The 26513-nt window shown below is 39.2% G+C and overlaps 1 protein-coding gene across 2 annotated transcripts in view; it reads right to left on the minus strand.

Annotated features, from left to right (window-relative positions):
• Positions 1–3810: 3810 nt before the first annotated feature.
• Positions 3811–26513, minus strand: part of LOC117299919 (partner of bursicon-like) — a 49780-nt gene continuing 27077 nt past the window's right edge. For both annotated transcript variants that reach the window (XM_033783520.1, XM_033783519.1), the window contains 2 exons: positions 12967–13260; positions 3811–5050 (listed from right to left, as the gene is read on the minus strand). In XM_033783520.1, coding sequence (XP_033639411.1) covers positions 4898–5050; positions 12967–13242 — 429 coding nt within the window. In that variant the 5' untranslated portion in view covers positions 13243–13260 and the 3' untranslated portion in view covers positions 3811–4897. The remainder of the gene's footprint in view (positions 5051–12966; positions 13261–26513) is intronic.

Consider the following 26513-nt stretch of genomic DNA (forward strand, 5'->3'; position numbering starts at 1 on the left):
TTGTATCTGATGGTAAATGTTACACTCGTACCTTATTCTGGGTCAGGTGTCTGGGAAACTGGTTGTAAATGAGATCTTTTAAGATCTCATTTATAACCAGTTTCTCAGTCAAACTGTCGCATAATCCAAGTTAAAACTTGGATTATGCGACAGTTTGACTGATTTCTGGGTAATTTTGACATATATCCCGGGTCTTACTAACCCAACCTTATTATCTGGTAAGTCTGCTGCCACCTAGCGTTTCAAAGTCTCTCATTGCCAGTGCTTAATTAACAAACACTGCCGTCAAATAATACTGAAATCAGACATGATTACCTACAGAAAGGCTCATTAGAATCAGCATCAATGTCAGAAACACTACCGAGCCAGAACCTCAATCATTTGTTTTATAATCCCAGAAAGCATTAGGTGATTAAACATTGAGAATGTACACATAATGTTTTTTTTGTTTCAAGCAGTTAGCCCTTCATACATGAGTGATGAATTTGATTGGCCTAACTCTCGTTTTCAAACGCTTGAAGGCACTGGACACTTTTGGTATTGTCAAAGACCAGTATTCTCACTTGGCGTATCCCAACATATGCATAAAATAACAAACCTGTGAACATTTGAGCTCAACTGGTCATCGAAGTTGTAAGAGAATAGCGAACAAAAAGACAAGAAGAAAAAAAGAGAATTAAAACCCCTTTCTCAAAAACCACGTTACTTTAGGGAGCCGTTTCTTACAACATCTACTTCATTGCTCGTTACCAATTTTAAGTTTGAATACCAACAATTATTTTAAGTACTTACCAAGTATGCCAAGTGTGAAATTTTTTTTTTGAGTAATTACCAAAATTGGTCAGTGCCTTTAAAGCTACACTTATCATCCCATAAGACACGACTTCCACTAGACCCAATTAGCATCCAAAGTTGACAGCTCTAAAAATGCTCAAAGCCTGACATCTATTTGATTGGAGCAGGCACTTGAATACACTTCCAACTGCCTTCCTTAAAGGCATTGGACACTATTGGTAATTACTCAAAATAATTGTTAGCATAAAACGTTACTCGGTAACCAGCAATGGGGAGAGGTTGGTAGTATAAAACATTGTAAGAAACGGCTCCCTCTGAAGTAACTTTGTTTTCGAAAAAGAAGTTATTTTCCAAAACAATATTTGAATTTGAGACTTCAGGATTAGATTTTAAGGCCCCCAAATCCAGCGTCTGAAAGCAGACACATTCGTGTGACAAGGGTGCTTTTTCTTCCATTATATTATCTCGCAACTTCGACGACCAATTGAGTTCAAATTTTCACAGGTTAGGGTTATTTTGTGCATACGTTGTGATACACCAAGTGAGAAGACTGGTCTTTGGCAATTACCAATAGTGTCCAGTGTCTTTAAAGGAGTACCTTATAATTCTGGAGACACGACTTTGCTCCTATGGACACCCTTTATGTGCTATGTAAATATTGAAATACTAGAGATCCGTTGAGTCCCCCTTGATTGTACACTTATACGTTCATACAAGGTAAAGAATACATTTTGTCCACGCAGTGATGCTCTCGCATCACTCAGCTTCAAAAACCACTGAGGCTATAACTTAATTTACCGCGGCAGCTGGGCAGATTGTTGTCCGTGAAATTTATCCAGTAATCGATGGAAATTGCTTGAGAATTGTCGCTGATCGAACGGGGGGAAATTGTCCGGCGTATGTGACAATTTAAAACCGGGGAGTCTTATGGCTGATTTTCGGGGTATCATTTTTTCTCTGCGTCGCGGGGGGGGGGGGGGGGGGCAGTCAAGGAGATCCCCCGAAGCTTGAAGGTTCTCGTGAAGGGGATATCTTTTCAATGCGGAATGGCCTTATTCAGTTTCCACAAGAAGTGATTGCCGATATCTCAGTACAATAACAGATTTCAGAAATGTAATATTATCCCCGGGTATTGAATGGAAGACGTTGAATATGAAACGTCTAACTGTTCAAATAAAATTCCCCCCTTTTTTTTTTATATCCACCCTTTCAATTTTGCTGTTCTTTATTTTGTATTTTGAATTGCGGCTTTTGAAAAGAAAGCATGCAACCGGAATGGTCGGATTAAAAGTACATGTTTTCAATTGGGATCATGTCGTGTGTCGTTTTCTGGATATAAGCCCACCATTTGAAAAGGGGTAAAAAACGAAGGTGCAAAAAGACAGGTACAAAAGAGAGAGAGAAAATGAGAATAAATTTAAGGATTGATTTTTCGGCAATAGGCCTAATGACCTTTAGAAACTGCAGTTTATGCCGGGGGGCTGGAATATATTGATATTTAGCCAGGACGCTAATTTGTACAAATACATTTTTTTTTTCACTTTGGGAGTTCGATACAAGGACTTGGTTTTATTTTACAAAATAGTGTTTAAAGGGGAAAGGTGAGAAAATAAATGAGCCGTAAATACAATTGGTTCTATTGTTTGAAAGGACAAATTGACAGTGGATTTATTTACACATTGAGTTACTTCACAAAGTTTAAATTCTATTGCGAAATAATTTTCCTGAAAGCAATATAGTAAATTTGAGTGCGAGTTGTAGTTAACCACTTCCCAAAACTTCGGAATTCGAATAATTATTTCTGAGGCCGCACTAATATGTTATATCACCACCTTATTTCCCTTAGCTTCTTAACAAAACATTAGTAAGCATAACAAAATTATGCCGTGCCACATGTTCCTTCTGTGACTAGGGCCCAATTTCATAGCGCTGCTAAGCACAAAAATTTGCTTAGCATGAAATTTCTTCCTTGTTAAAAACAGGATTACCAACCGAATTTCCACGTGATTTTCAGGATAAGCAAACAACAGCTGAATACCAGTAACAAGCAGTATGCAACAAATGGAAATTCGGCTGGTAATCCTATTTTATCAAGGAAGAATTTTCATGCTAAGCAAATTTTTCTGCTTAGCAGCTCTATGAAATTGGGCCCAGGGCTCAATTTCATAGTGCTGTTTTGCTGAATATTGTCCTTGTCAATTTTCTCTGCTTAGCAAATATGAGCAGGGAACCAGATTCTAACAACATTGTTCATCATGGCTGATAACTTGTTGCTGATGAGCAAGATCTGTCTGTGATTATAGCCATTTCTTTGGTGTTTAACAATTTATAATAAAATTGGTCCATACGAATCTTGCTTAGCAAAAACTTGTGTTTGCTGCAATTTTGATTTTAACACCGCTGGGACCACATAGCATTGTTTTACTTTTTCACACTTAATAAGCCTAGTACTGACAGGACATTTTTAGCGGTACGATCGTCCACTGATATGAAACAATGTGAGCAGTTGGTTCAATTGTGTTTTTTCCATTTCATTTTAGGTTTTAGTACGGCAGAGCAGGGATACAGGATTTATAAAGGGTAATCAGCTATACACGTGTATTATACAGAGGGTAAGTGCACTATACAGGTAAAGGTCCAGTTTCTTAAAGCTTTTAAGCAGAACATTTGACACATTTTGCTTAGCAAAAATATTGAGGGGCACCAGTCAAAACAGTGTTAACTTGGTTTAACTTTGGCTTGTTACTCGTTTCTGTTAAGCAGTAACTTTCTGCGCGTAGCAAGTTTGTTTGTGCTTACAGACTTTATGAAATTGGGCCCTATAAACACATGCATCTTGTTTTATAAACTATGAATTCATGCATAAATCACTACTTGATATAAATAGCAATAAATATGGTTTAAATGTTGAACATCTTAAAATGTACTGAGCCTGAAAGACATTTTCTACACCTTACTACTGATAGTTAATAATCATAGGGAAACATTACAGTTTAAATTAAGTTTGGTCTGTACAATTTTACTTAAGTTTCAAAAAAAAATTGACCTTGTCTTCTATGAGCCTCCGTAAATGAATCGTTTGCCTCACGACATTGCTCGTATACATACGTCACACAATTAGCATCAGCTGACAATTACAACACATTCTTTTAAAAGTTTAAGTTTACTCCCAATTATTCTTTATTACACTTGTAGTAGTCGTTGTGTTAAAATTGTTACCGTTCGTGTTGTCACATATCCAACAAGAGAAACAAACTGATTGGGTTTTAAAATAACACCAAACTCTCCAACCACAATTACATTGGTGTTATTTAAACACCATATGGTGTTAATTTTGATTGTATGTATAATAATGTGACAACACCCTTGATCATAAGCAGTTTCTTAGGGCGACATAGGGTTCTAAAGACATAATACATTGTTACATCTACAGGCACGATGAATGCTATCTATGTTTTAACATCAGAGTCGGGTAAGAGGGATGTTTAGTCGAACGTTTTGCTCATACCAGCCCCTTTCAGCATGCTACTAAATACGACCACCAAGTAAAAATGCAAATAAATGGAATCTTACAGCCCGATGACAAAAACAAACTGCACAAACTGGGGAAGTAAAATTGAACCCAGTATGGTCACAAAGATAAAAAAAAAAACATTTACCGTTCATAACATAGTGTGTAAAATTAACACTAGTTTCTGGCAACACATTTTCAATATGGTGTTATTTTAGTATTATATGATGCTGTTTTTGATTTTCTTTAAATACATGTTTGTGACCTTTAACGCCCCTTTTTTTTCACTGTATATTCATCTCAAAACTCGTGTTCAAAAATCTGGAAAAATATAACCTGCTTTTGGTGAGGGTGGTCAGTCTTTTCCCAAGTGAAGCTAAGGCTGGAAACCCCCACTTAACTCACAATGGGAAATACTTGAAAGTTCTAGTTTTGTCTCAAACCTTACTCGGTCCAGAACCTACTTGTTATAACCAGCTTGTAATCATGTAAAACAAAATACATAGCTTATAATGTATACAGTTTGTCTAGTGCACAAATTCGTACACGGGCAAAAGTTACAGATTCCTAATCGGGCCCTAATTATGTTAATTAGCGAGAGCATTTTTGACAACTACATGAAGCTGGCTCCGGAACGTAGACTGGATATTGTTGACCAGTGATGGCGTTTCCTGCGCTGTCATAGCAATCACTTAGCATTACCTGCTTCGGTCTCAAGCTCTGTTCCCTGCAGCATTTGCATATCTGTAGAACATGACAAAATAATAAAAGGCGGGAAACTCGTTAAAGGCACTGGACACGTTTGGTAATTATCAAAGACCAGTCTTCTCACTTGGTGTATCTCAACATATGCATAAAATAACAATTCTGTGAAAATTTGAGCTCAATTGGTCGTCGAAGTAATTCTCGATATCGAGAATTTATATTGTTTTACTGTTTTCTCAAAAAGTAAAGCATTTCATGGAATTTTGTGAAGATAAGTCTTTCACCACTACCTTCTGTAAACCCTGTAAGTTATTTGTAAATCTGTGAACTTTGATTTTTTTTTCTGTACCGAAAGGGTCCAATGGCTTTGAAGGAGGCAAGCACTAGGGTAGGGTGGACCTTAGATAAGTACACCGCAACAACAAGAGTGTTATTATTGACACAGTTAGTGTTGTCACATAAAAATACCCAACAGTCGAAATTAGTGTTCTTGCATATACACAGAGAGCCGTGTGGGGACTTCAACCAACATCAATTATTGTGGAATAGGGTTCACTGCATAAAATGTTAAGACAGGAAGCACCAACCGTTTATGTCCAAACTTGAGTGACCATATTCCTAACACTGAAGTACTTTGATAATTTCTAAAAGGTAAAATACATCATAGAATAGTTGATGGATGCCAATTATCAATATCAGATTACCTTCCCCATCTTTGCCCTCCTACTTATTGTATTTTTTTACCCACTATATTTATCTTGCCTTGTCAATACAATCTACGTGCTCTATGGTACACACTGCTTACTACTATGGCTTGATCAATGTTACATTCATATCGGCAGCCATTTTGTTCGTCGGCAGTCATAATGCAGCTGCGTTTTTATTAAAAACGTCAAAGAATGCGCGCATGGTCGGAGCAAGCCCTGGCTGGCTTTCACTTTCTTGTACAGCACATAGGAAGAGTCCTGTATATAAGGGCTCAACCTCGTTCCCAGGAGTGATCGATCTCACCGCGCCATTTTCTCCCAGTTGGCCTTGCTCGATCATAACGAGACGAGAGGTACCGATACGGCGCGCTGCCCATGGTAGCGAGGCCGATAAGGGCTATATTCGAACGTGCCGTTAGAAAGAGGCTGCATGGCATGCGAACCACGTTTTCCCCTCCAACCAACCGCCATTTTGTTTGACAACAACCTGCATGCTTTTGGTTTCAAGTCAAGTGCATCTTAAAGTCGAGGTTTATATTTTAGTTTTTCGGATCTTCCTGAAGTGGATACATCAAATAGATGCCATACGCTTGGCTTACGTCTGAAGTGTGGTCTTTACTCTTAAGCAGTTTGATTGATATCATTTACAGGGCTTGTCCAACCCAAATGCGAACCCCGGCGAGATATACTGCCATATTTTCAGCTTCATTTGAAAATTGTTTTGGGGAACTCTTCGATTCGCCCAATTGTTATTCCAAGTCGGTGAAAACATGTTTTTGCAGAACACAAAATGGCATAGGCGTATCAAATATTTCCGGTGCGTTTAAAAGTAGATGACCCATGATCTCATTGAGAATTTCAAAAGTAATAATAGAATAAAAAAAAAGATGAGTGCACGCGTCTTAAACAAACTGTACTTTGGTTTAACATATTTGAGAGAATCTTTCTAAAATTGTCCCATATAGTGCCGTACAGAACTAAGTGAAATCAATGGTAGAGAGGAGAGATGGGCAAACAGAGACCGCTCTCCCCTTCGTGCTGTGGCCAATAACACTCATGCCACCCACCATCAAATCAATTTTAACCGGGAGCTGAGGGAGTACGAAGGGCGGTAGCTACCGGGCGGTCACTGCTCGGACACCCATGACAGACCTACGACAGACACACTAATTTTGAAGATATACTCCAATACACTCAGCAAAGACAATCACCCGAGTATTTTATTTTTGTCACTGGAGATACCAATCGCGTTTTACCTACAAAACAGGAAAGTAAATGCAAAGTAAACGTCTGTTTCGCGGAACCGTTCGATTATTCTAATCCTATATAAAATAAAATGTGGATGCTGTGAAAATTCTTTAAAAATTGCTGCCTTAAAAAAAAAAAAAAAAAAAATTATTATTATTATAGATATCGCAAAAAATCCTGAGCGAATTTAATTATTTCCACGCAGGAAGAATAATCCCTGTAATGAAAAACGTTGCTGCATGAGAGTAATACTTCTCACATTCAAATCTATTTCCGTATATCAAATTTGTGAAGTGCTTTTGAAAGTGCCCTTTTTTGTACCAGAAGCAGCTGTAAAGGCTTCTAACCTGAAGTTTGTATTGCCATTATTTTTAAGAGTGATTATCAAAGTGAATAAGCTTAGTCTCCCAATGGGAGACTTTCCAACGCTAGGCGGCAGCAGACATACCGGGTAAATCCATTGTTTACGTAGTTCTGAACATGCGCATAATTCTGAGAACAATGGATTTACCCGGTAAGTCTGCTGCCCTCTATCGTCCCAGAAAGTCTCCCATTGGTTTTGTTGGGGTATGACTTAAAACTTTGCATGGTGGAAGTCAAGTGCGTTTTGTGGTGACACCATGTATGTACATAAATCTCTTTGGATAGTCGAACCATGTGGGCCTAAATTGAATCCAATCAATACCCAACTCATGATTTAGAGTTTGCCGTTGCGCATTTCGACGTCAATTCTGGTGAATGCAATTCTCCCTGAGCTCAGTAATTCAATCTGAATTCGTGTAGTTCTAATTCTTATTAAATTATTCTCAGCACATGATTATCCCACACTTTAATCTCAAAGAAGCCCAATTTGCACTCCTGTGTGGGGAGAAGCAATTAATGTGTCTCATCATTCAAGTCAACAAGTGCCTAGATTTCCACATTCATTGGAAAGTTTTTAACCCCCCCCCCCCACCCCCTCCCCTCATCATGTTACCGCGTTAAGAGAAACAAGTTGCCCGGGAAATCTTGCCCAAAGCACCCCTTGAAGCGGTCTTGGGGGTACGGTGCTGGACGGGTCCACGCCGTACTCCGAACCGTTATCAATTTTGTCTTCCTTCTATTGTATGATCGATTCTTCGCCAATAGCGAAACTCAAGCTCATCGGTGCTTAAAGAGGCGCAATTGGAATTACAATCACGGCCCACAACGGGTCGGGTGACACTTTGCGTCATGGCCGTACCGACCTCAGGCAATTTGCTCGGCTACATTGCACGATTGAGAAAATGTTGACAGTTTGGGTCGTTTTTTTTTTTTTTTTTTTTTTTTTTTTTTTTACCACCAGCGGAATTTTTAAGAACAAAAAGGTTACTCGAGTTTGTAAGCTTTTGCAATTGGCCACTAATTCTTGATTTGTTTCTCACCTGAAACACAAAAATGACAGTTTTTGAATATTTTCACTGTGACATTTCTGACGAAATTTCTCTGGTACATGACAAAGAAGGAAACTTCAAACCGACTGACATGAAGAGATGAATAATAAAGAGGATTTTTGTACATTTTGAAAATCAACTGACCATGCTGATGTAAAAATCTATATAAAATTAACACAATGTTTCAACCGCAATAATTACCAACACCTGTCGATTTGATGTCGAGCCTTCAGAGAATAATTTCAAATTAAGTCAAGACTTTTTAACCACCACAGCCCAATAATGTTACATATTTAAATCGATACACGGTTCCGTCATGTACATTGTCTGTTGGGCAACGAGGTTGCAGAGGTGCTTGACTTCGCGTGCGCCTTGGTCAATAAAAAGGAAGAAAGCCCTAGTCACGAACTGGACCGGGAGAAAAAAAAATGCAATTTTTCACCCCAGTTGCCTCACAAAATTGAAGCCCAATATTTGCCCTCTGCAAGCCCGCCTTGTGTGAGGCATGCACTGGCGCATGTGCGCACACAGACGGAAACGTGTACTCCATAACGGAATATTCGTCGAGCAGTCAATGTTCGAACGGGCTTGTAACAAACGATCAACAGGTCCACCATTTACCGTCAAAAAGGAACCACTAGGGCCCACGTTTGGCAGACCAAAGGAGCCCCGTTCATAATTGGACGCCATTATACTCATGGGTGGTGTGGGGGGGGGGGGGGGGGTGGCGTTGCGGTCTTACAACGAAGTGACTGGTGTACTTGTGGTGACATTCGAACCAGGACTTGCAACAAAATGGACAATAGGTCCATGTATACTGTCACTGAAAAAAACAATAGGGTCCACGTTTGTCTGGACAAACAGTTAAACAATGGAGGGGGAGGGGGCGGAAGGGGGCGGGCGTGGTGGTGTTCGATCGAAGTGACTTAGGTTTGGTTAATGGCGCTGCTACATGCAAAGTTAAGTAATGTATGCTTTTGCAGTGATGGCCGGAATAACTGCATCCAATCGGACAGGACATCCAACCACCTGCGGGTCTGTGATTAAAGTATGGTTAGATCCCAATAATGGATGGACTCAATTTCAAAGGCAAAATTTCGTCACTCAACGCTTCATGGAAAGACGCGAACACAAAAAGGTCTAAAGTTTAAGCGTTGAATCTTCATTCATAAAAATCCCGAGAAAGTTTCGCTATTCCTATTGGCGAAGAGCGCGTCACATGGGGGTGTTTAAAGGGTTGATAAAGACCAGCTAGAGCTATTTAAGACCGGTTGTTTTCGGATAGCATTTACGCGGATTTAGCCCATGGATTACAGGATGCACTACTATGCGCACAAATGCTATCCGAGAACTTTCTCATAAAAAATGCACCACAAACAGAGCTCAAGAACGTTAGAAAACGGACAAGTTTTTTTTTTTTTACAGAGTTCCCTACTTCATAACGTTTTTTTATTTATAAAAAGTGGCATTTACGAATGGGAATAAAATAGTAGTAACTTATTCTTAAACGGCCGTTTAAAACCGGCAGGGTCGTGCTCTTGCAATTAAGGACTTTCGGCTCGTTCCTTTAATCGCACGGCCACGACCCTGCCGGTTTTAAACGGCCGTTTATTAACTCGTCACCACTCAATGTACTCCCTTAAAGAATGACATGTCAAGTCAAATGTCTTTATAAGTACCACACACTGACATTTGTCTTCATAGCTTAATTACCCTTTACGTCACCATCAGGACTTGTATTACACAAGGGACAATTAGGTCAAAAATTACTGTCACAAGGAAAAACAATGGGGTCTAAGTTCATCAAGACAAAGAGTTGAACAGTGGGGGGTCCACGATTGGGCGCCATTTTACATGCTCGTGTGCGTATCGGAGGTGGGGGGGGGGGTGGGCGTAAGAACGAAGTGACTTAGGTTTCGGTTGGCGCTGTTGCAAAATGCAAAATTAAGTTATGAACACCTTTGCTTTGATGGCCGAATAAGTTACTTAAGCCTTCAACCACCTTTGCTTTTGCGATTATACTCCCAATTATGGTTATATCCCAATTATGGTTATATCCCAATTATGGATGATCTTAAAGTCAAATTTTAAACAAATCTGCGTCGCACTTAATGCTATTAAAAGACAAAGTATAAGCATAAAAAGGTCATAAGTTCAAGCGTTGAGTCTTCAATGAATGACATGTCAAGTCAAAATGACTTTGTAACTATTCCAAACGATGCCATTTACTCCCACAGCTTACCCTTTACGTCACACTCCAAAGTAAATTATGTCATAGCCGCACTTTAAATGAGCATTGCACTTTCTTTCGCATCTCAGTAGACTACTATCCCTAGGTATTTTTCTTTACCAGCCCGGTGCCCGGTTTTATTTCTAATTGTTCTTAATGTAAATCTCCCTCGAAGATCAATTTGAGAGTCATGTTGCAAAAAAAAATGTATATAATAATCAAGATGCTCATCTTTTTCTAAAAGAAAAAAGAAATAAAATATTGAAGCTGCTAGTTACCCGTTGGGCGTATACACAAAACCCGCTAAACTGGTTTATTGGAGCAATGGCTGTCTCGTGACTTCAGGGACACCAAAGCTGAGCGTTCGGGGGAGGGAGTGTGAAACATAGCGGGGGGGGGGGAAGCAGGGGAAAAACTTTTTTTTAAAAAAGGAAGAGTGTAAAAAAAAAATTGGGGAATTGAAAAAAAAAATGTTTATTTTTGCCCTTCACATCATGCAAAGTTAAATCCTTACTTAAAAAAGAAGCGGGGAAAAAAAGGAAAGCGAGGAAAAAAGCGGAGAAAAAATTTGGGAACTAAAACAAGGAGTTAAATCTTATTATTCACAACATGCAAAACTTAAAACATTGTTTCAAAAGAGCGGAGAAAAAGAAGCGAGAACAAAAAATTGGGCAAAAAGGAATTTGAGAAAATAAAAAAGAGTTTATTCTTATCCTTCAAACATCACTTAAAGCCATCGGACACTTTCGGTAAACAGTATTGTCCAAAGGCCCACACTTCGTGTATCACAACTTATATATAAAATAACAAACCTGTGAAAATTTAGGCTCAATCGGTCATCGGAGTCGGGAGAAAATAACGGGGAAAACCCACCCTTATTTCCGCACGTTTTGCCATGTCATGACATGTGTTTAAAATAAATCCGTAATTCTCGACAACGAGAATTGATAATTGTTTTAATGTTTTCTCGAAAAGTAAAGCATTTCATTGAATAATATTTTAAGAGAAGTCTTTCACCATTACCTTCTGTAAACCCTGAAAGTTGTTTGTAAATCTGTTAACTTTTATTTATTTTGTTCTGTTTCGAAAGTGTATAATGGCTTTAAAAAGGAGCGGGGAAAAAAGAAGCGGTTAAACATGAAGAGGTAAAGAAAAGCGGTAAAAAAATCAGGCCAAAAAGGACATTGGGAACTTAAAAAAACGTATTCTTATCCTTCACCTCATGCAAAGCTTCAAACATCACTTAAAAAAGGGAGCGGGCGAAAAAAGTGACAAAAAAGAAGCGGGAAAAAAAAAGATGCTCCAATAAAATGAGATGAAATTTGACACAGAGGAGCATCTGACAGTGTTTAAATAAAGAAGCGAGAACCATTGCATGATTGGAGAACAGGGTGAAGAGGCCTTACTGCATTCACGGGTAGCCCAGGGACAATTTCTAGGGCTAAAGTGTCTCGCCAGGGATGCAAAACTAACTGAGCCGTAACTTCTATAAGTAAGTCTGAACTGCGGAGTTTCTTAGCCTCGGAATTTGAAAAGATACCCGACGAGTGCTTGCTTGTTGATAAAAGCTTTTTGGCTCTCCGGGGCTTCGGGTTTGGACCTTTCGTTTTTTTTTTTAGGGGGCTCTTGCTCATTGACAAAAACCGACGTGTCGCGCAAAAAGGTAAAAAAAAGAAGGTTGGATTGAACGGGAACTATGGTTGGGTAACGGCATTGATATTTATATATTGCTATATAGTGGTTTCCTGTAATTATATGAGGGTGACTGGGGATCTGGGCCTTGCTCTAACATAAGTAGATATTCGTGGAAAGTATTCTAGATTTGTTGAGCAGGTTAGGATTTGCAGTGAATTTTGTTCCGTTATAAGAACCCGTAATTAGGAACAATGGCTTTGGCCGTGCGTATGGATCCGGCTTGCTCCGTCTCTAATTTTGAAAACGGATATACTTTCCATACGGATGTTCGAACAGGCGGACTGTGCCTGGTCCAGATATTCCTGAACCGATTAAATTGCCTTTGACTGAAGCTAAGATAGGGTTTAGTCTTCAGAGTGTGGGTTCGAATCCCGGTCATGACACTCGAGCAAGATGTTTGTACTCTTTGCCTAGGGGTATAAATGAGTATCTGCGAAAGTAGAGGTTGATATGTTGTATGAAGAACAAAAAAACACTGGAGCGCCACGGTAGCTCGGGCTTGGCTGTATACTCCCATGGGAGCTGAGAAAGAATAATGTTACATAGGCCTAATGAATGGTATTGGTTCTAGTGTAAAGCGCCTTGCGCATTGATACGTTATTGTGAAATGCTCTGTTGGGCCTAAGAACTGTATTTTTGGGGGTAAACATATTGATAAGTTACCTTTGAGTATCCAGTCGGTTCAGTCACACTTGGGGTTGAGGTGGTAACGCACTCGCCCTCACACTGATTCACGGTAGTCGTACCCGTACACGAGATGACTGACCCCCCGTCACTACTTTCAAACTCCTCCTCTACCGTAATAAAGCTGATCCCTACCTCGCACGTGCCGGCCGGCCCTCTACGGACGGCTTGAACCAGGTCAGGCAGAAGACACATTGACAGTACGCTGAATATGAAAATGGCGGCGAGGTGATGGTGGTGTTGCATTGGTGCCATTCTGTACACGGTAGCTACCTGTAAATGTGTGAAAACAAACGTGATGATGTTATTTTTGGGTCCGGTGTAAGAGCGTAGATCAGGGGACGAACCTGTTGAACTTTCAAAATTACACAGTCTTGTTATGTCAACTTTGTATGAAACTCGACTCTGCTATTAATTATAAAGATGAACGCTTGAGCAAATTAGACGCAGATAAAAAAAATGTGTCATTACAGAATGAAAATGACAAGTTTCAACAGAAAACTGTCAGCGAGTACGAACGATCCTTTATGGACAAGTTTTCCAGCCACACAAAATAATGAGAACAGACTACTGCGAGTTAGCAGTAGTACTAGTAGGCGAATACATTTGAATAATGTGGTATTAGCACATTTTGTGATCTTCCTTTTATAGCCTTCGAGAGGAAGAGCCTGCTATAAATTATGGGTCTGACCTAACGCGTCAGGTCTTGAACATTTGTTTGGAATTTCTTTTACCATAGCTCATTTTGGTTTGGAAGCAGTTTGAAACTCTATTCTTTCTCTTGATGATGTCAGACTTTCAAAGCCACATCCTTGATCATGCTCTTTAACTTCCGCCAATCATAATGATCTCATTTTGTATTTAGAGCATCAGTCCCACTTCTTGGTCTTTGGCATAAAGTTCCTGCCCCCATTTCCAGCCTGTAAGCACACAAAAAAATGCTTAGCATGAAATTTCTTCCTTGTTAAAAAAAAAACCAAGAATACCAACCAGATTTTAATTTGTTGGATACTGCTTGTTACTGGCATTCAGCTGTTGTTTGCTTATCCTAAAAATCACGTGAAAATTTAGTTGGAAATCCTGTTTTTATTAAGGAAGAAACTTTATGCTAAGCAAATTTGTGTGCTTACATGCTTTATGAAATTGGGCCCTTATCCGGAAGGATAGGGACAGGTGTTGGCTTTTCATGTAAACCAATGTACGTCAGGGAATCTCTGACAAATGAAAGCCATGTGAAATGATGCGAGGTCAGAGGTGGTTACCGTGCGATTTTCATTTCATAGTGCTGCTTAAACCTAAGCACACGAAAAGTCATGCTAAACTTTCTGCACGAAAATTAATCACGTAACAATACAAATCCATTATGAACGCGCAAAATGTCTGCCCAATTGTCTTGCTTACCATTGAAATAAGTTTACACCATAGCAAATTCACGAACATTTGCTAACCATTAATTAATGGGCCCAGCCTTTTTATTTTGCGTGAATTCATGAGCTTCGAAGAGTGACGTCAGACATTCGGGCTCGTTCCGCCTTATGGCTGTGCGAGACTCGTTATGCTTCGAGTAATTGGCGTATCATCACCCTGTAATACGGGACGGGCAATTACTCAGGAGACTAAATCTTCTATAGCGGAAGACCATTCATAAAATATTGATAACAATCGACAAGACTAAGGTTTCAATAACCGGAAATAATCTCTTCAGTTTTATTCCAAAATATGAATATTCTCAGATCGATGGACGAGTGACTGTATACAGTCTATGTCTGGGGAATTTGAAGCAATTGTGACGCGTGGTTTGATATCAATATGCTTGCATCATATCTGATCACAGATTAATGATTCTTGGTAAAAACAAAAAGTGGTAAATTTTCCCCAAGTTATCACTGATTTCCGCTTGTATTTTCCCACTAAAACAAAGAAGTCACTTTTACTTTAAAGGTATACTAACAAATGTTTGGTTGACGTGAAGGCTCTTTATTGAAAGATATTAAGACACTTTGCGTGGAACGTTCAGGCACTCAATGTACACTGTACTTAGAAGAAAGTCGAGCGACGTGTCAGGATTTTGTCTAGCTTTCTAAAAGGGAGATCGCGAACATCTTAACTTAGTTTGTAAGTTCGCCTTTCATTTCTTCGGGTACAACACGTTGCATCATTCCGCTATTACTTGCGTTTTTGATTAATGCATCCATTTTAAAATAGTTTGTAAACTTTCCTGCTGATCCATGTTATGAATGAAGACATAAACTATGTCAGTCAACACTAAGTAGGTACAGTCGGTCTGTCACGCACTCAAATATGATTAATACTCACTTGGGAAACAACCTGTGGGTGTATCATGGTCTAGAGGGCAGAAAGGCAGGCAAGTGTGCCAAAGGTCACCCGGAAAATCCAGGGCTTCCCTGCATAAGGGCACGTCCCCAATCCATAAAAGACAATTTTTCACAGTAATGACTTATTGGTCCGCAAGTGACTAAGGATTTACATTTGGGAGAGGACACGAGTAAAAAGTAAATTTTTGTTTTGTTATTCCACAGTGAGAAACTTAAAGCCATTATACACTTTCGGTACAGACACAAAAAGTTCTCAGATTTACAAACAACTTATAGGGTTTACAGAAGGTAATGGTGAAAGGCTTCTCTTGAAATATTATTCAATGAAATGCTTTACTTTTCGAGAAAACATTAAAACAATTATCAATTCTCGTTGTCGAGAATTACGGATTTATTTTAAACACATGTCATGACATGGCAAAACGTGCGGAAATAAGGGTGGGTTTTCCCCGTTATTTTCTCCCGACTCCGATGACCGATTGAGCCTAAATTTTCACAGGTTTGTTATTTTATATATAAGTTGTGATACACGAAGTTTGGGACTTGGACAATACTGTTTACCGAAAGCGTACAATGGCTTTAAAGAGAAACGTTCACAGTAGTGACTTATTGGTCTGCAAGTGACTCAGACAACATATAAATACACATCACATTTTATGTTGCTGTTCCACAGAAAGTTAGTCCTGTATACAGATAATTTTGTATTTATTTGTGTACTTTGTTATAATCATTTTATTTTATTGGATCTTTTATAGTGCTCACAATCCTAGTATAGCTAAGTAGCTATAATATCAATGCGTTTTACAGCATTATTACCCTGATCATCCGGCATACTTTTAAACCATTCATCTTAACTATCTCAACTCCCTGGGGAGCATACGGCGGGCCCCAAGCTGCTTGAACATAGTACGGGGTTAATCCATCACAATACTTCCCGCAGCCCTCTCAGCTTCCCATGTTTAAACCTGGGTTAAGGGAAGCAATTATGTTTAGATAAACTATCACAGTCGACACAGTAGTTTCTGACAGTCGACTGAGTGGGTGAGATGAACTATCTTACTGAGTCGATAAATAGTTAGTTGCAGTTGGTCCAATGTGCGAGATTAAATATCACATTCGATTGCTTAGTTTCAATTAGTCGACTTGGTGAAATAAACTATTACGTAAGTCGACACCTTAGGTTCAGAAAGTCGACTTGGCAAGATAATCTTTCACAGTAAGTCGACACCTTAGTTTAATTTAGTCGACTTGGTAAACTAAGTCGAGAGCTTAGTTTCAGTAAGTAATTTTGACGAGATATACTATCACAGTAAGTCGATACCTTAGTTCACTTTGTCGACAGCTTAGCTTCAGTAAGTTGACTTGACGACTTAAACTATTACAGTAAGTCGATATCTTAGTTTCGACTTGGCGAGGAGATAGGATATCTCGTTATTTGGTATTGCACTAAAGGATCTTCGTATGGTTTTCCAGATTGAAAGACAAAAGTTAACATGATCGTGCGTGAGTGGGAGGAAGTATGAGATTTCAAGTCATTAATGCAGCATGAAATAAAAACCTCCATCAGGTGACATAATTTCACTTCAACCTATTCAACCACACTGACATTACCTCACGACGCCGCTCGTTTGTAATAAACCGTCATAAGCTACTATACACACCGCCCACACGCAAAGCACACACACCTGCGCGCCAAAACCTGCCGAAATTCAATACTAATAAGCCACCACGTGGTTGACTCTGTTATCAAAGCTTGATTTGGTTTAGAGGCAGCAATGGATTACACAACACGGCCTTGGGTATGTTTGACTTTCATGATGAGCGTAGTATGATGGCAGGTGCATGTTGACTTGTTGTTTGGTGATGAGTCGCATTATGGGATCTTTGCAAGGGCCATGGGTATCCCAATACCGGTGGGGGTGTCCTGGCGGGGGGGTCTGGACGAGGGATTCATTGAGTATTGTATGCAGTTGTATTTAACCTACTTTTTACGACTAAAGCTAATGGGAAAGTCTGTATAGCAGTTGTTTTGTCTCCTTTTAGATATATTGCAACGTCACAGCTCGACCTTTTGCCAACTGCGGTTGCAAAACTATAGAAAGCCTTAAATGTAAAGCAACAACACGTAGCTATTACACAAAAATTCAAACGTAGTTTTGAATTTTGTTGGAAATAAAGCAACCGGTCATGGTAGGAATTTGCTTGCGGAAAAAGTTGAAGAAGTTAGTGTTCTACTACCATTCGGCCGTCCCTGCCAACCAGCTGGGTTTGTTTGACAAAAATTGAAAGGTCTATTGTCTCGTTATAAACCCTTTTTTCAAGCGTCTCATCCAATGGTAGCAAAATCACAGATGACTTGTTTGCAATCCACATCCAAAAACACATTTTCTGTTTAATCTTTCTCCTCCCACGCCAAATATGGATTCAATTTTCTGAAAGCAGCATTACAGGATGTATTAAGAATGCTTGATTGTCTAGTCCCCAGTAGACGTTATTGATAATCTTATAGGTCGACAATTCGTGTGGGTTGACCTTGATGCTGTTAGTAGTCCCCGTGCTTTCAGGCGAGCCGTGTTTTCTATTTTTCACGCCACTTTGTTGATTTTTTTGTTTAAATCTAGTCCCTTGTTGTTGTATGTGATTTTGTAACTTTTCCACAATGTTTCTGTTTACATTTCATTATTGCCAAAGGCTGACAAGACCAGTGAGCGATGCTCACGTTATACCTTGAAGTGTGTAATTTTGTAACTTTTTATAACAATTTCTGCTGATGACTTTTGTTTTTTCATCTAGCTTTTGTTTTTGTTAAGGCTTTAAAAGCTTGTTTTTGTTATTATAAATATTATTATTTTACTTCATAATTTTTTTATTTTGGCTGAGTTCATGTAGGATAAGTATTAATTTGCAAAATCTGCAGTATTTCTGCCTTGTGAAACTTTTATTGAAAATTATTTATTTCTTCAAATCATTTGCAGCCGGGAACTAAAGAAACTGTACAAGTAAAGATTTTAACACAAAGATCCAAGCGACACGCAAGTGACAAGAGCTCAACAAAATACTGTAAGTTTGATTTCCTTTCTTGAATTTCCTAAGGCAAAGTTGAAAATGTCTTCTACATTCCTCTTGTGTTATAGTATACCCTTTTTCACAGGACACGGGGAAGTACCGAGTTTGCAGTGTCTAATACGTTGTAAGGGTATAAACAAATTATATTCTTTTCCCCCGATGCAAAACTAACATCAGGTCCCAATTTCATAAAGCTTGTAAGCACTTAGCATGAAATTTCTTCCTTGGTAAAAACAAGATTAGCAACCAAATTTCCACGTGATTTTCCAGGATTTCTCGGTGGTCTAGGTGATAAGACATCTGCTAATAGCACTTAGTAATTAGCCTGTGTATTTGTTTCACAGAGTTCGGGAAAGTTTTGAGTATACAGCGCTTAATTCACATAATTTTCTACTATACGAGCCGAAAAGCATTAGCAATCTTCCCACTCCCAGTCACGCCATTATAATGAATACATGTTCATGACACCAAGAAGGCCAGCGGCCGGAAAAATTCGCCATTTCACGTTCTGCTTGGTTTAGCGTTGATTTGAATTAGGAGAAAATGGCTAAACTATAGATCTACGATCAATTTTCTGACTCTTTGGTTAATTTCTTCATCTAACTCCTCGATGACGTAAATTCGTAATTTGTCAGACCAAATTGGAAGTTGATTTGTGACTCCTAGTGCAAGTATAGACAATTAGGGAATAACAGTGCGAGTACCAGGTCTTCACTGCGTGGTAATGACCGGGTTGGTGGCTGGCGCTGTTAACGGACGGTTTTGACCAATCAGAGACTTGGTATCCGTCCAAGGTATTTATTAATATCTGTTAACACCACTTTTCTGATTGCAGTGATTTCACATTGCAGCCTATATTTCGACATATATATTTTTGTATTATAACATATTTATAATACTAGTTGTATTTGGACGGTTTTACTGATGGTTAATGCTGTGGTTAATGCTTTTTTTGCTTGGTGCATCGAAAACAATCTTTTATTATGAATTTTATAATGTTGACCATTTTTGTTGAACCACTTTCTGGGTCAGCTTTTCCCGGATATAGGACCGGGAATCCGGTTTACTATTCTGACCCGGGGGTTTAGGTGTAAAACATAACAATGCAGATCAGGGGTAGAGGGCAAGGGGCAGAGGTCATATGTCACATGGCAAATGTTGAAGGCAAGAGCCACAGAGAATAATAAACGTATGTAGAAATATAAAAGTAACAAGAGCACAAAATGGTTTTGCATGGGGCAGCAGCCAAACCAAATTCACTCAATGGAATACATTGATTTACCAATTGCTCAACGTGTTCGAGGGTCATAGATGAAACCCCCATTGCAACTTGTTATGAACAAACTACAGAGCCAGACGTCACCAACTTGGTCACTCTGGGAATCGAAATCAGTCCTCATCACACGAGTTCTCGTCACACAGTGAGAGTTGTGACGTCAGGCAGGTGGTTTAACAAGGAGAGAGGGAGATAATTTTGTGATTTGGGACCCCCCAAATGAGTGAAACGAGCAATCGATACGACAGAATTCAATACTGAAGGGTAGGACTGTGTTTTAAATCTGCAATGTTTCTTTGGTGTTAGAATGAGATGGAATTAGAACCACGGGGTCGTTGTAAGTGGCAGGGTGTATTGTGAGGGGAGGTTGGACCATAGAGCAAGGTTGAGCATTGTGTTGACGGCTGGTTGAGATTGCATCTATATGGAGAACGAGGATGCAACTAGTTGACACTCGAGGACAGACAGACCAATACAATTTAACTTGAAATTGAGACAGTGAAGGTTCTTCAAGTCGTGAGGGTTGTTTTTCATTTTGTGATTACTGACCAGGGATATTGAATCTGTATTTGTTAGTAATGGCTTCTGCAGCCGATTTCACGAAACTTTACGCAACTGCGTAAGTCTACTTGTGCAACGTTTATGGTTCAAGTGGACTGACGCAGTTGCGGTAAGTTTCGTGAAATCGGATGCTGGCTGCCACCCGGAACAAATATATTGACAAGGGACCGTCATGCACATAGGGCTAGATAGCTCAGTTGGTAGAGCACCAGCACTTCAATACGGAGGTATTTGGTTCAAATCCGACTCTAGTCAATTGAAGTCTTTGTTTAACCCCAAATCATGTTTAGTGTATGATTACTTGTTAATGGTATAGCCACGATGGTTTCAGCCTGCAATATATCATCAAATTAAAACAGGAATGTTTTACAAAACACACTAGTCACTTTTATCAGAACATCGTCAGTCACCGGTTATCAGAACATGTGTAATGGTGTGCCTTGAATTCGGGTCACTAGAGCCTTGATAGTAGTACATGTTGTACAAATATAAACGGAACATCTCTTGTCTAGTTTTAAAATCTTTGTATTATTATTACTGAACAAAGGTTTGTACTGTATTGAATTTGTCACATATTATTAGTTATTGATAACTTTTTTTTATTTATTGATATACACGATGGCTTCAGCCTGCAAAATGTGACCAAATGTAATAGATGTATTACATGGGTCTCGAGTGTCGTATCTGCCCCCGGTGGGTTCGACCGAACCTTAATGTTAGGGTTAGCACACTCTGGGGACGAGTCATGTGGTTGATATCCACCACTCCTTCCCACCAATCCCAAGGAACTCTATACCAGAGAAAACAACAACCGGGCCAAACCCTTCACCTAAAAAGACAAGAGTTCCCACGCTGGCCAAAAAAATAAAAACCCTGATTGAAACCGCTGAAGAGACAAACCCATCCCAAAATTATTTTGATAATAAATTGCATCAGTGGAAGTCATTCATTCCCTGGGATGGTCGAAAGAGCTACGGGTGATTTCAAACAGCCCGAGGCGAGTGATCGTCGTACATCGCGGGGTAATTTCATACGCAAACACGGGGTTGGGCTGAATCAACTTTGAGGGGAATGTTTAGTTGGGACCTGTGCCGTGCAAAGAGTGCACACAACTGACGTTATGGTACTCTCTTGGAATATGATACGTCTATGTGCGTGGAGTGTACACCTCATCTTGTTAACCTCATGAAAATTGGCAAGACTTTAGACGAAGAAAAAAAAACCTTGGTTTTTAGCCCGCTGGTCATTTTGTCAGATTGGGTGGCCTGTAATTTGGGGGTTCTGGATCCCTTCAGGATTTTGTGTTGTCAAGATTCAAGTCGTATTACGGCTGGACAAATTGTTAAGTAAATTGTAATTTCTGGAGTCAGTGTACTGTCAAGGATGAATTGTAAAAACTGCAACCTTGGACGGTGGTTGTTGTATCTTGCCTCGCCTACCACCTCCAGGACCCCGGTTCGAATCACGCCGGGGGCACTACGTGGGTTGGGTTTTTTGTCCCTACTTGATTGCCCTTGAATACATCTTTGGTTTCTTTCCTCTCACATCTATAACAGCACTGAAACTTTATTATTCGTCTTTCCATTTGGTTCTTGGCAAGTACAGTTATGAAAGGCAGTGGATACTATTGGTAATTACTCAAAGTAATTATAAGCATAAAACCTTAATTTGTAACGAGAACGGGGAGAGGTTGATAGTATAAAACACTGTGAGAAACGGCTCCCTCTGAAGTGACGTAGTTTGAGAAAGAAGTAATTTCCCACGAATTTGATTTCGAGACCTCAGAATTAGATTTTAGGTCTCGAAATCGAGCATCTGAAAGCACACAACTTTGTGTGAGAAGGGTGTTTTTTCTTTCATAGTTATCTCGCAACTTCGACGACCAATTGAGTTCAAATTTTCACAGGTTTGTTATTTTGTGCATATGTTGAGATACACCAAGTGAGAAGGCTGGTCTTTGACAGTTACCAAAAGTGTATATTGACTTTAAGTACGCTTTTCTGAGAGTCCTTGGCTCACAACCAGAATATGACATGAAATCTTCACAAATATTCACGAAAATCTCCAAATTATGTCTCTGTACTCATACCGCGGATTTTTAAAGATTGAACATGATCCAATACGTCTTACGTGACCTAAAACTAACTAAAATGAATTGTTGTCCAATAACACAGTTTTTTACCCTGTTAGAATGATATGTTTCTACAAAATAATCTCAAGTCAATAAAGTTCTATTTTAGGCTTACAAAAAAAAAATCAGAAGCTAAAAATGATAACAAGTATGGTATCAGTTTGAAATTCTCTTTTCCAACCACACGCAAACGTCAGCTCTCATTTCGTTAGAGCAATACTTTCTCATCCTATTTCCTGAAAGTCAATTACAGTTATTGCTTCTACACAATTTCATTGGGTTCTCTTCTTTTCAAAAAAGCCTCTTCCAATTTCCTGCCTGGGGCCCCTTCTTGTTATCCTGTCTCAATGGCAAGCAATACACAGTTCTCCAGGATTATATTGAAGTGATCACTATATGACAGACGACACGGACATCGCCTGAGAATTCCTCAGTGCTAGAACTAATCCCGTTCCGTGACTAGACGTCATCAATTAGAGCTACTGTTAACCCTGATTGGCCTGTTGTTGACCCTTGGACGACACGCCTACTGCAAGCCCATGGGTTCAATAACAGTCAATTCAGTCTCGACGAGAGATGCGTGAGCAGTCTCGACGACTGAGCCATTCCCGTCAAACCTAAACTTATCACTATTTCTACTTATTTGAAGGCTCGCGTTTTATTTTTAAAACCAGTTGCCGCAATCAGCTGAAGCTTATAGCTGAAAAACCTTCAAAATATGGCAATTTTTATTCGGAGATTAACAAAACATGCAAGTTAATATGACTCAAATGTGCCAACAACTCCTATAACAGTCACACAAACAAGTGTTCATTTTCAATACATGATTAAAACTGCTTCTATACCTCGGTGGTCTAGTTGGTAAGACATTGCTCTAGAATTGCAAGCGTCATGGGTTTGAATCCCACCCGAGTAATATGGCTGTGAAATATTTTCGCAGAACTCGGTAAAATTACTGAATATTCAGTGTTTTACCGCACATCGGTGTAAGGGTAAAAATAAAAGTTTACATTTTAACACTGATGGAAAAGTTTCCACAAACTTTACTTTTACGTTCCTTAAGTTCCCAAATGGCACAAAATCCACCATATGTAATACGCTCTCCCTCATTTTTCGAAGAATTATGACAATATCTAAATACCACCTCTGCCTCGCACCCTCACCCCGATTGAGGTCTCTTTTTGTAGAAGCGACAAAAGAAGATCGCATGCAAAGGTCTGCTAGCGATGCCTTTAAATCTTAGAAAAACAACGCGTGAAAGACTACATTGGCACTCAACAAAGAGATTCTCCTTTTCTCGCGAGTCAGCACAGTTTGGTCTTTACCGTCTTTATGATATCCTATTTTTATTAGGAGACTAGTCTTGTTCATATCATTTCCCCACGGCCCTGGTGAGGGTGTAGTCTTTTGTCATTATTACATTTCAGGCCTCCCTTCTAAGTGCTTTACGGTGGGGCCCAACAGTCCCTGCACGGCGGGTAATTCAAGAATTTGACATATCTCTTCACACCTCTGCGTTAAGGGGGCTCTCAACTCCGATCGCCTGAATCACATTATAGGTGGATTTTTGTTTCGGATTAGATTGAAATTTGACGTAGACGTCATGTATATTCAGTAATTCTGACATGGTGGAGCACGGGGAATTTATTGGTGATGTTGGCCACTGTAAAAGCTGTACAAATTCTTAAAAATAGTAATGCAAATTGTTTTTATCTTTAAAGGGAAGGTACACGTTTGGTAATTGTCAAAGACCAGTCTTCTCACTTGGTGTATCCCATCATAAGTATAAAATAACAAACCTGTGAAAAATTTTGCTCAATCGGTCATCGAAGTTGCGAGAAAATGATGAAAGAAAAAACACCCTTGTTGGACGAAATTGTGTGCTTTCAGATAGAAATAAAAGACTTCTAGCTAGAAGTCTTTCAATTTTATTTTAGTGAGAAATTACCTCTCTCTCAAAAACTACGTTACTTCAGAGGGAGTCGTTTCCCACAATGTTTTATACTTTCAACAGCTCTCCAATGCTCAATACCAAGTCAGTTTTGAAGTTAATATTGTTTTGAGTAATAACCAAACGTGTACCTTCCCTTTAAAAAAAAAGTTCGCCTTGTCTCCTTACACATCATGACGATGGCCTTCTCACAAACCCCTTTTCATCATATACTCTGGTGGTATTTACTATGTTAGCATTTCTCGTTTATCTATACGCTAGGTTCAAAATGCCGTAGGGACGTTGAGCTATTGAACATCGGCGAGCATTAATACCGCTAGGGTCCGCTGAGAATTGAGTCTTTTCTCGAGCGAACATGCGATTTGTTTTTGTCCCATCATCTTCTGCATGATAGCGCAACATCTAATGAAGTACCTAGTTTCATTGTAGCTCTAAGGGTCTGGAGACCAGACTCTCCGACCGGCCATCTTGATTGCTATCTCGATTGAAATGAATGTAACCAAAGCGAGGCTTGAAGGGGAACAGTCTGAACCCTTTATTTAGAATAGAACTTAAGTAACCCAAGTATTGAAGACAATTATGTTTTAGTCTTCGAGAAGGCTCAATTTACCTTCGAGGCTTTATTTTGCATGCCTATTTGTTTGGTGGGCAGTTTGCAAAAGTGCAATATTGATTTGACACACTATTGTGTAAGTATTTTGATTTTGTTTCTCTAATCTTTAATGTGACCACATCCTTGGTGTAAATTTTTTAAACCCTAGTTTTTTCAGTGTAAGACTGTTTTACTCCAATAGCAATGTTTTAATTATTAACTAAATATGGCTCCTTTATGTATAGCGCGCATACTCGTCACTCAGATAACACTCAACGCGCTTCAACATTAAGTGATTTAAGTCTTGATGATGGTGACAACAAGAAGAGACTCGCGCCAAATTCAAAAATTGTGACCCGAGAAAAAAGTGCACGATGCTCCTTCTTCACACTTCAAAACTCATAACACAAGGTTCCCAAAGGTATATAGGCCCGCAAGTTTGCGTACACCCGATACACCAACAAACTATTATTGAACTGTACGTTTGCGCTCAAAGCCCGTGGAAGAAATTTAATATAATTAACCGTTAAACTGTTATGAAAACTTTGCGTCCCCGTCCGATGTTATTCCGTCAGTCGCGGGAATTTTCTGTTTCTGCGTGGGATTCGTCGTAGGGAAACTATTAAAAATACACTGTTTTTTAATATTAAGAAAATAGTTGGGGTTTATGTTGGGGGCCTTTAAGTAAACAATGTTCCATGTCAGTTTATATAATGCTGTGTAGTTCTCTTTGGTTCTGTGTTCGTTGTTTGACAAATGTGCACATGTCATGAAATGTTGTAGGGTGTTCTTTGGACAATGTGCACATGCCAATTGTTAGTTATGTTGTGTAGCGTTCTTTTGGTCTGCATAAATAATGCTCACATGTTAATTTATGCAAGGCTGTGTTATATTCTTTGGTCTTTGCTTAAAATGCTCCCATGTTAATGTATGTAATGGTGTGTTTAGTGTTCTTTGGTCCTTGCGTATTACTATTAGCAATGTACTCATGTAAATGTATGTAATGCTATGTAGTATTCTTCGGATCCTTTACGTGTAATGTTGTGTATTTTTCGGATCTTTTTTTATGGGTTGAAGTTTGCATGAATGTTTTCAATCGCTGTCGCCTGATGACAAGAAACACTTTCGTATTATTGAAAGCCAAAGGGGTTTTGTTTCTTGTGGTCAATTTGGAAAGTCTAATCTGTTGTTTTATCAAGTAGTAAACTTAAAGGCAGTGGACACTATTGGTAATTACTCAGAATAATAATCAGCAAAAAACTTCACTTGGTAATGAGTAATGGGGAGAGATCGATAAAATTAAACATTGTGAGAAACAGCTCCCTCTGAAGTGACGTAGTTTTCGAGAAAGAACAAATTTTCTGCGAATTTGATTTCGAGACCTCAAGTTTAGAATTAAGGTCTCGAAATCAAGCATCTGAAAGCACACAACTTTGTGATACATTGGCGTTTTTTTCTTTCATATAGTTATCTCGCAACTCCGATGACCAATCGAGCTCAAATGTTCACAGGTTTGTTGTTTTATGCATATGTTGAGATACAGCAAGTGAGAAAACTGGTCTTTGACATTTACCGATAGTGTCCATTGTCTTTAACCATATCGTTGTTCCAAC

This window comes from Asterias rubens, chromosome 15 (assembly GCF_902459465.1).
Source record: "Asterias rubens chromosome 15, eAstRub1.3, whole genome shotgun sequence".
Classification (NCBI taxonomy): Eukaryota; Metazoa; Echinodermata; class Asteroidea; order Forcipulatida; family Asteriidae; genus Asterias; species Asterias rubens.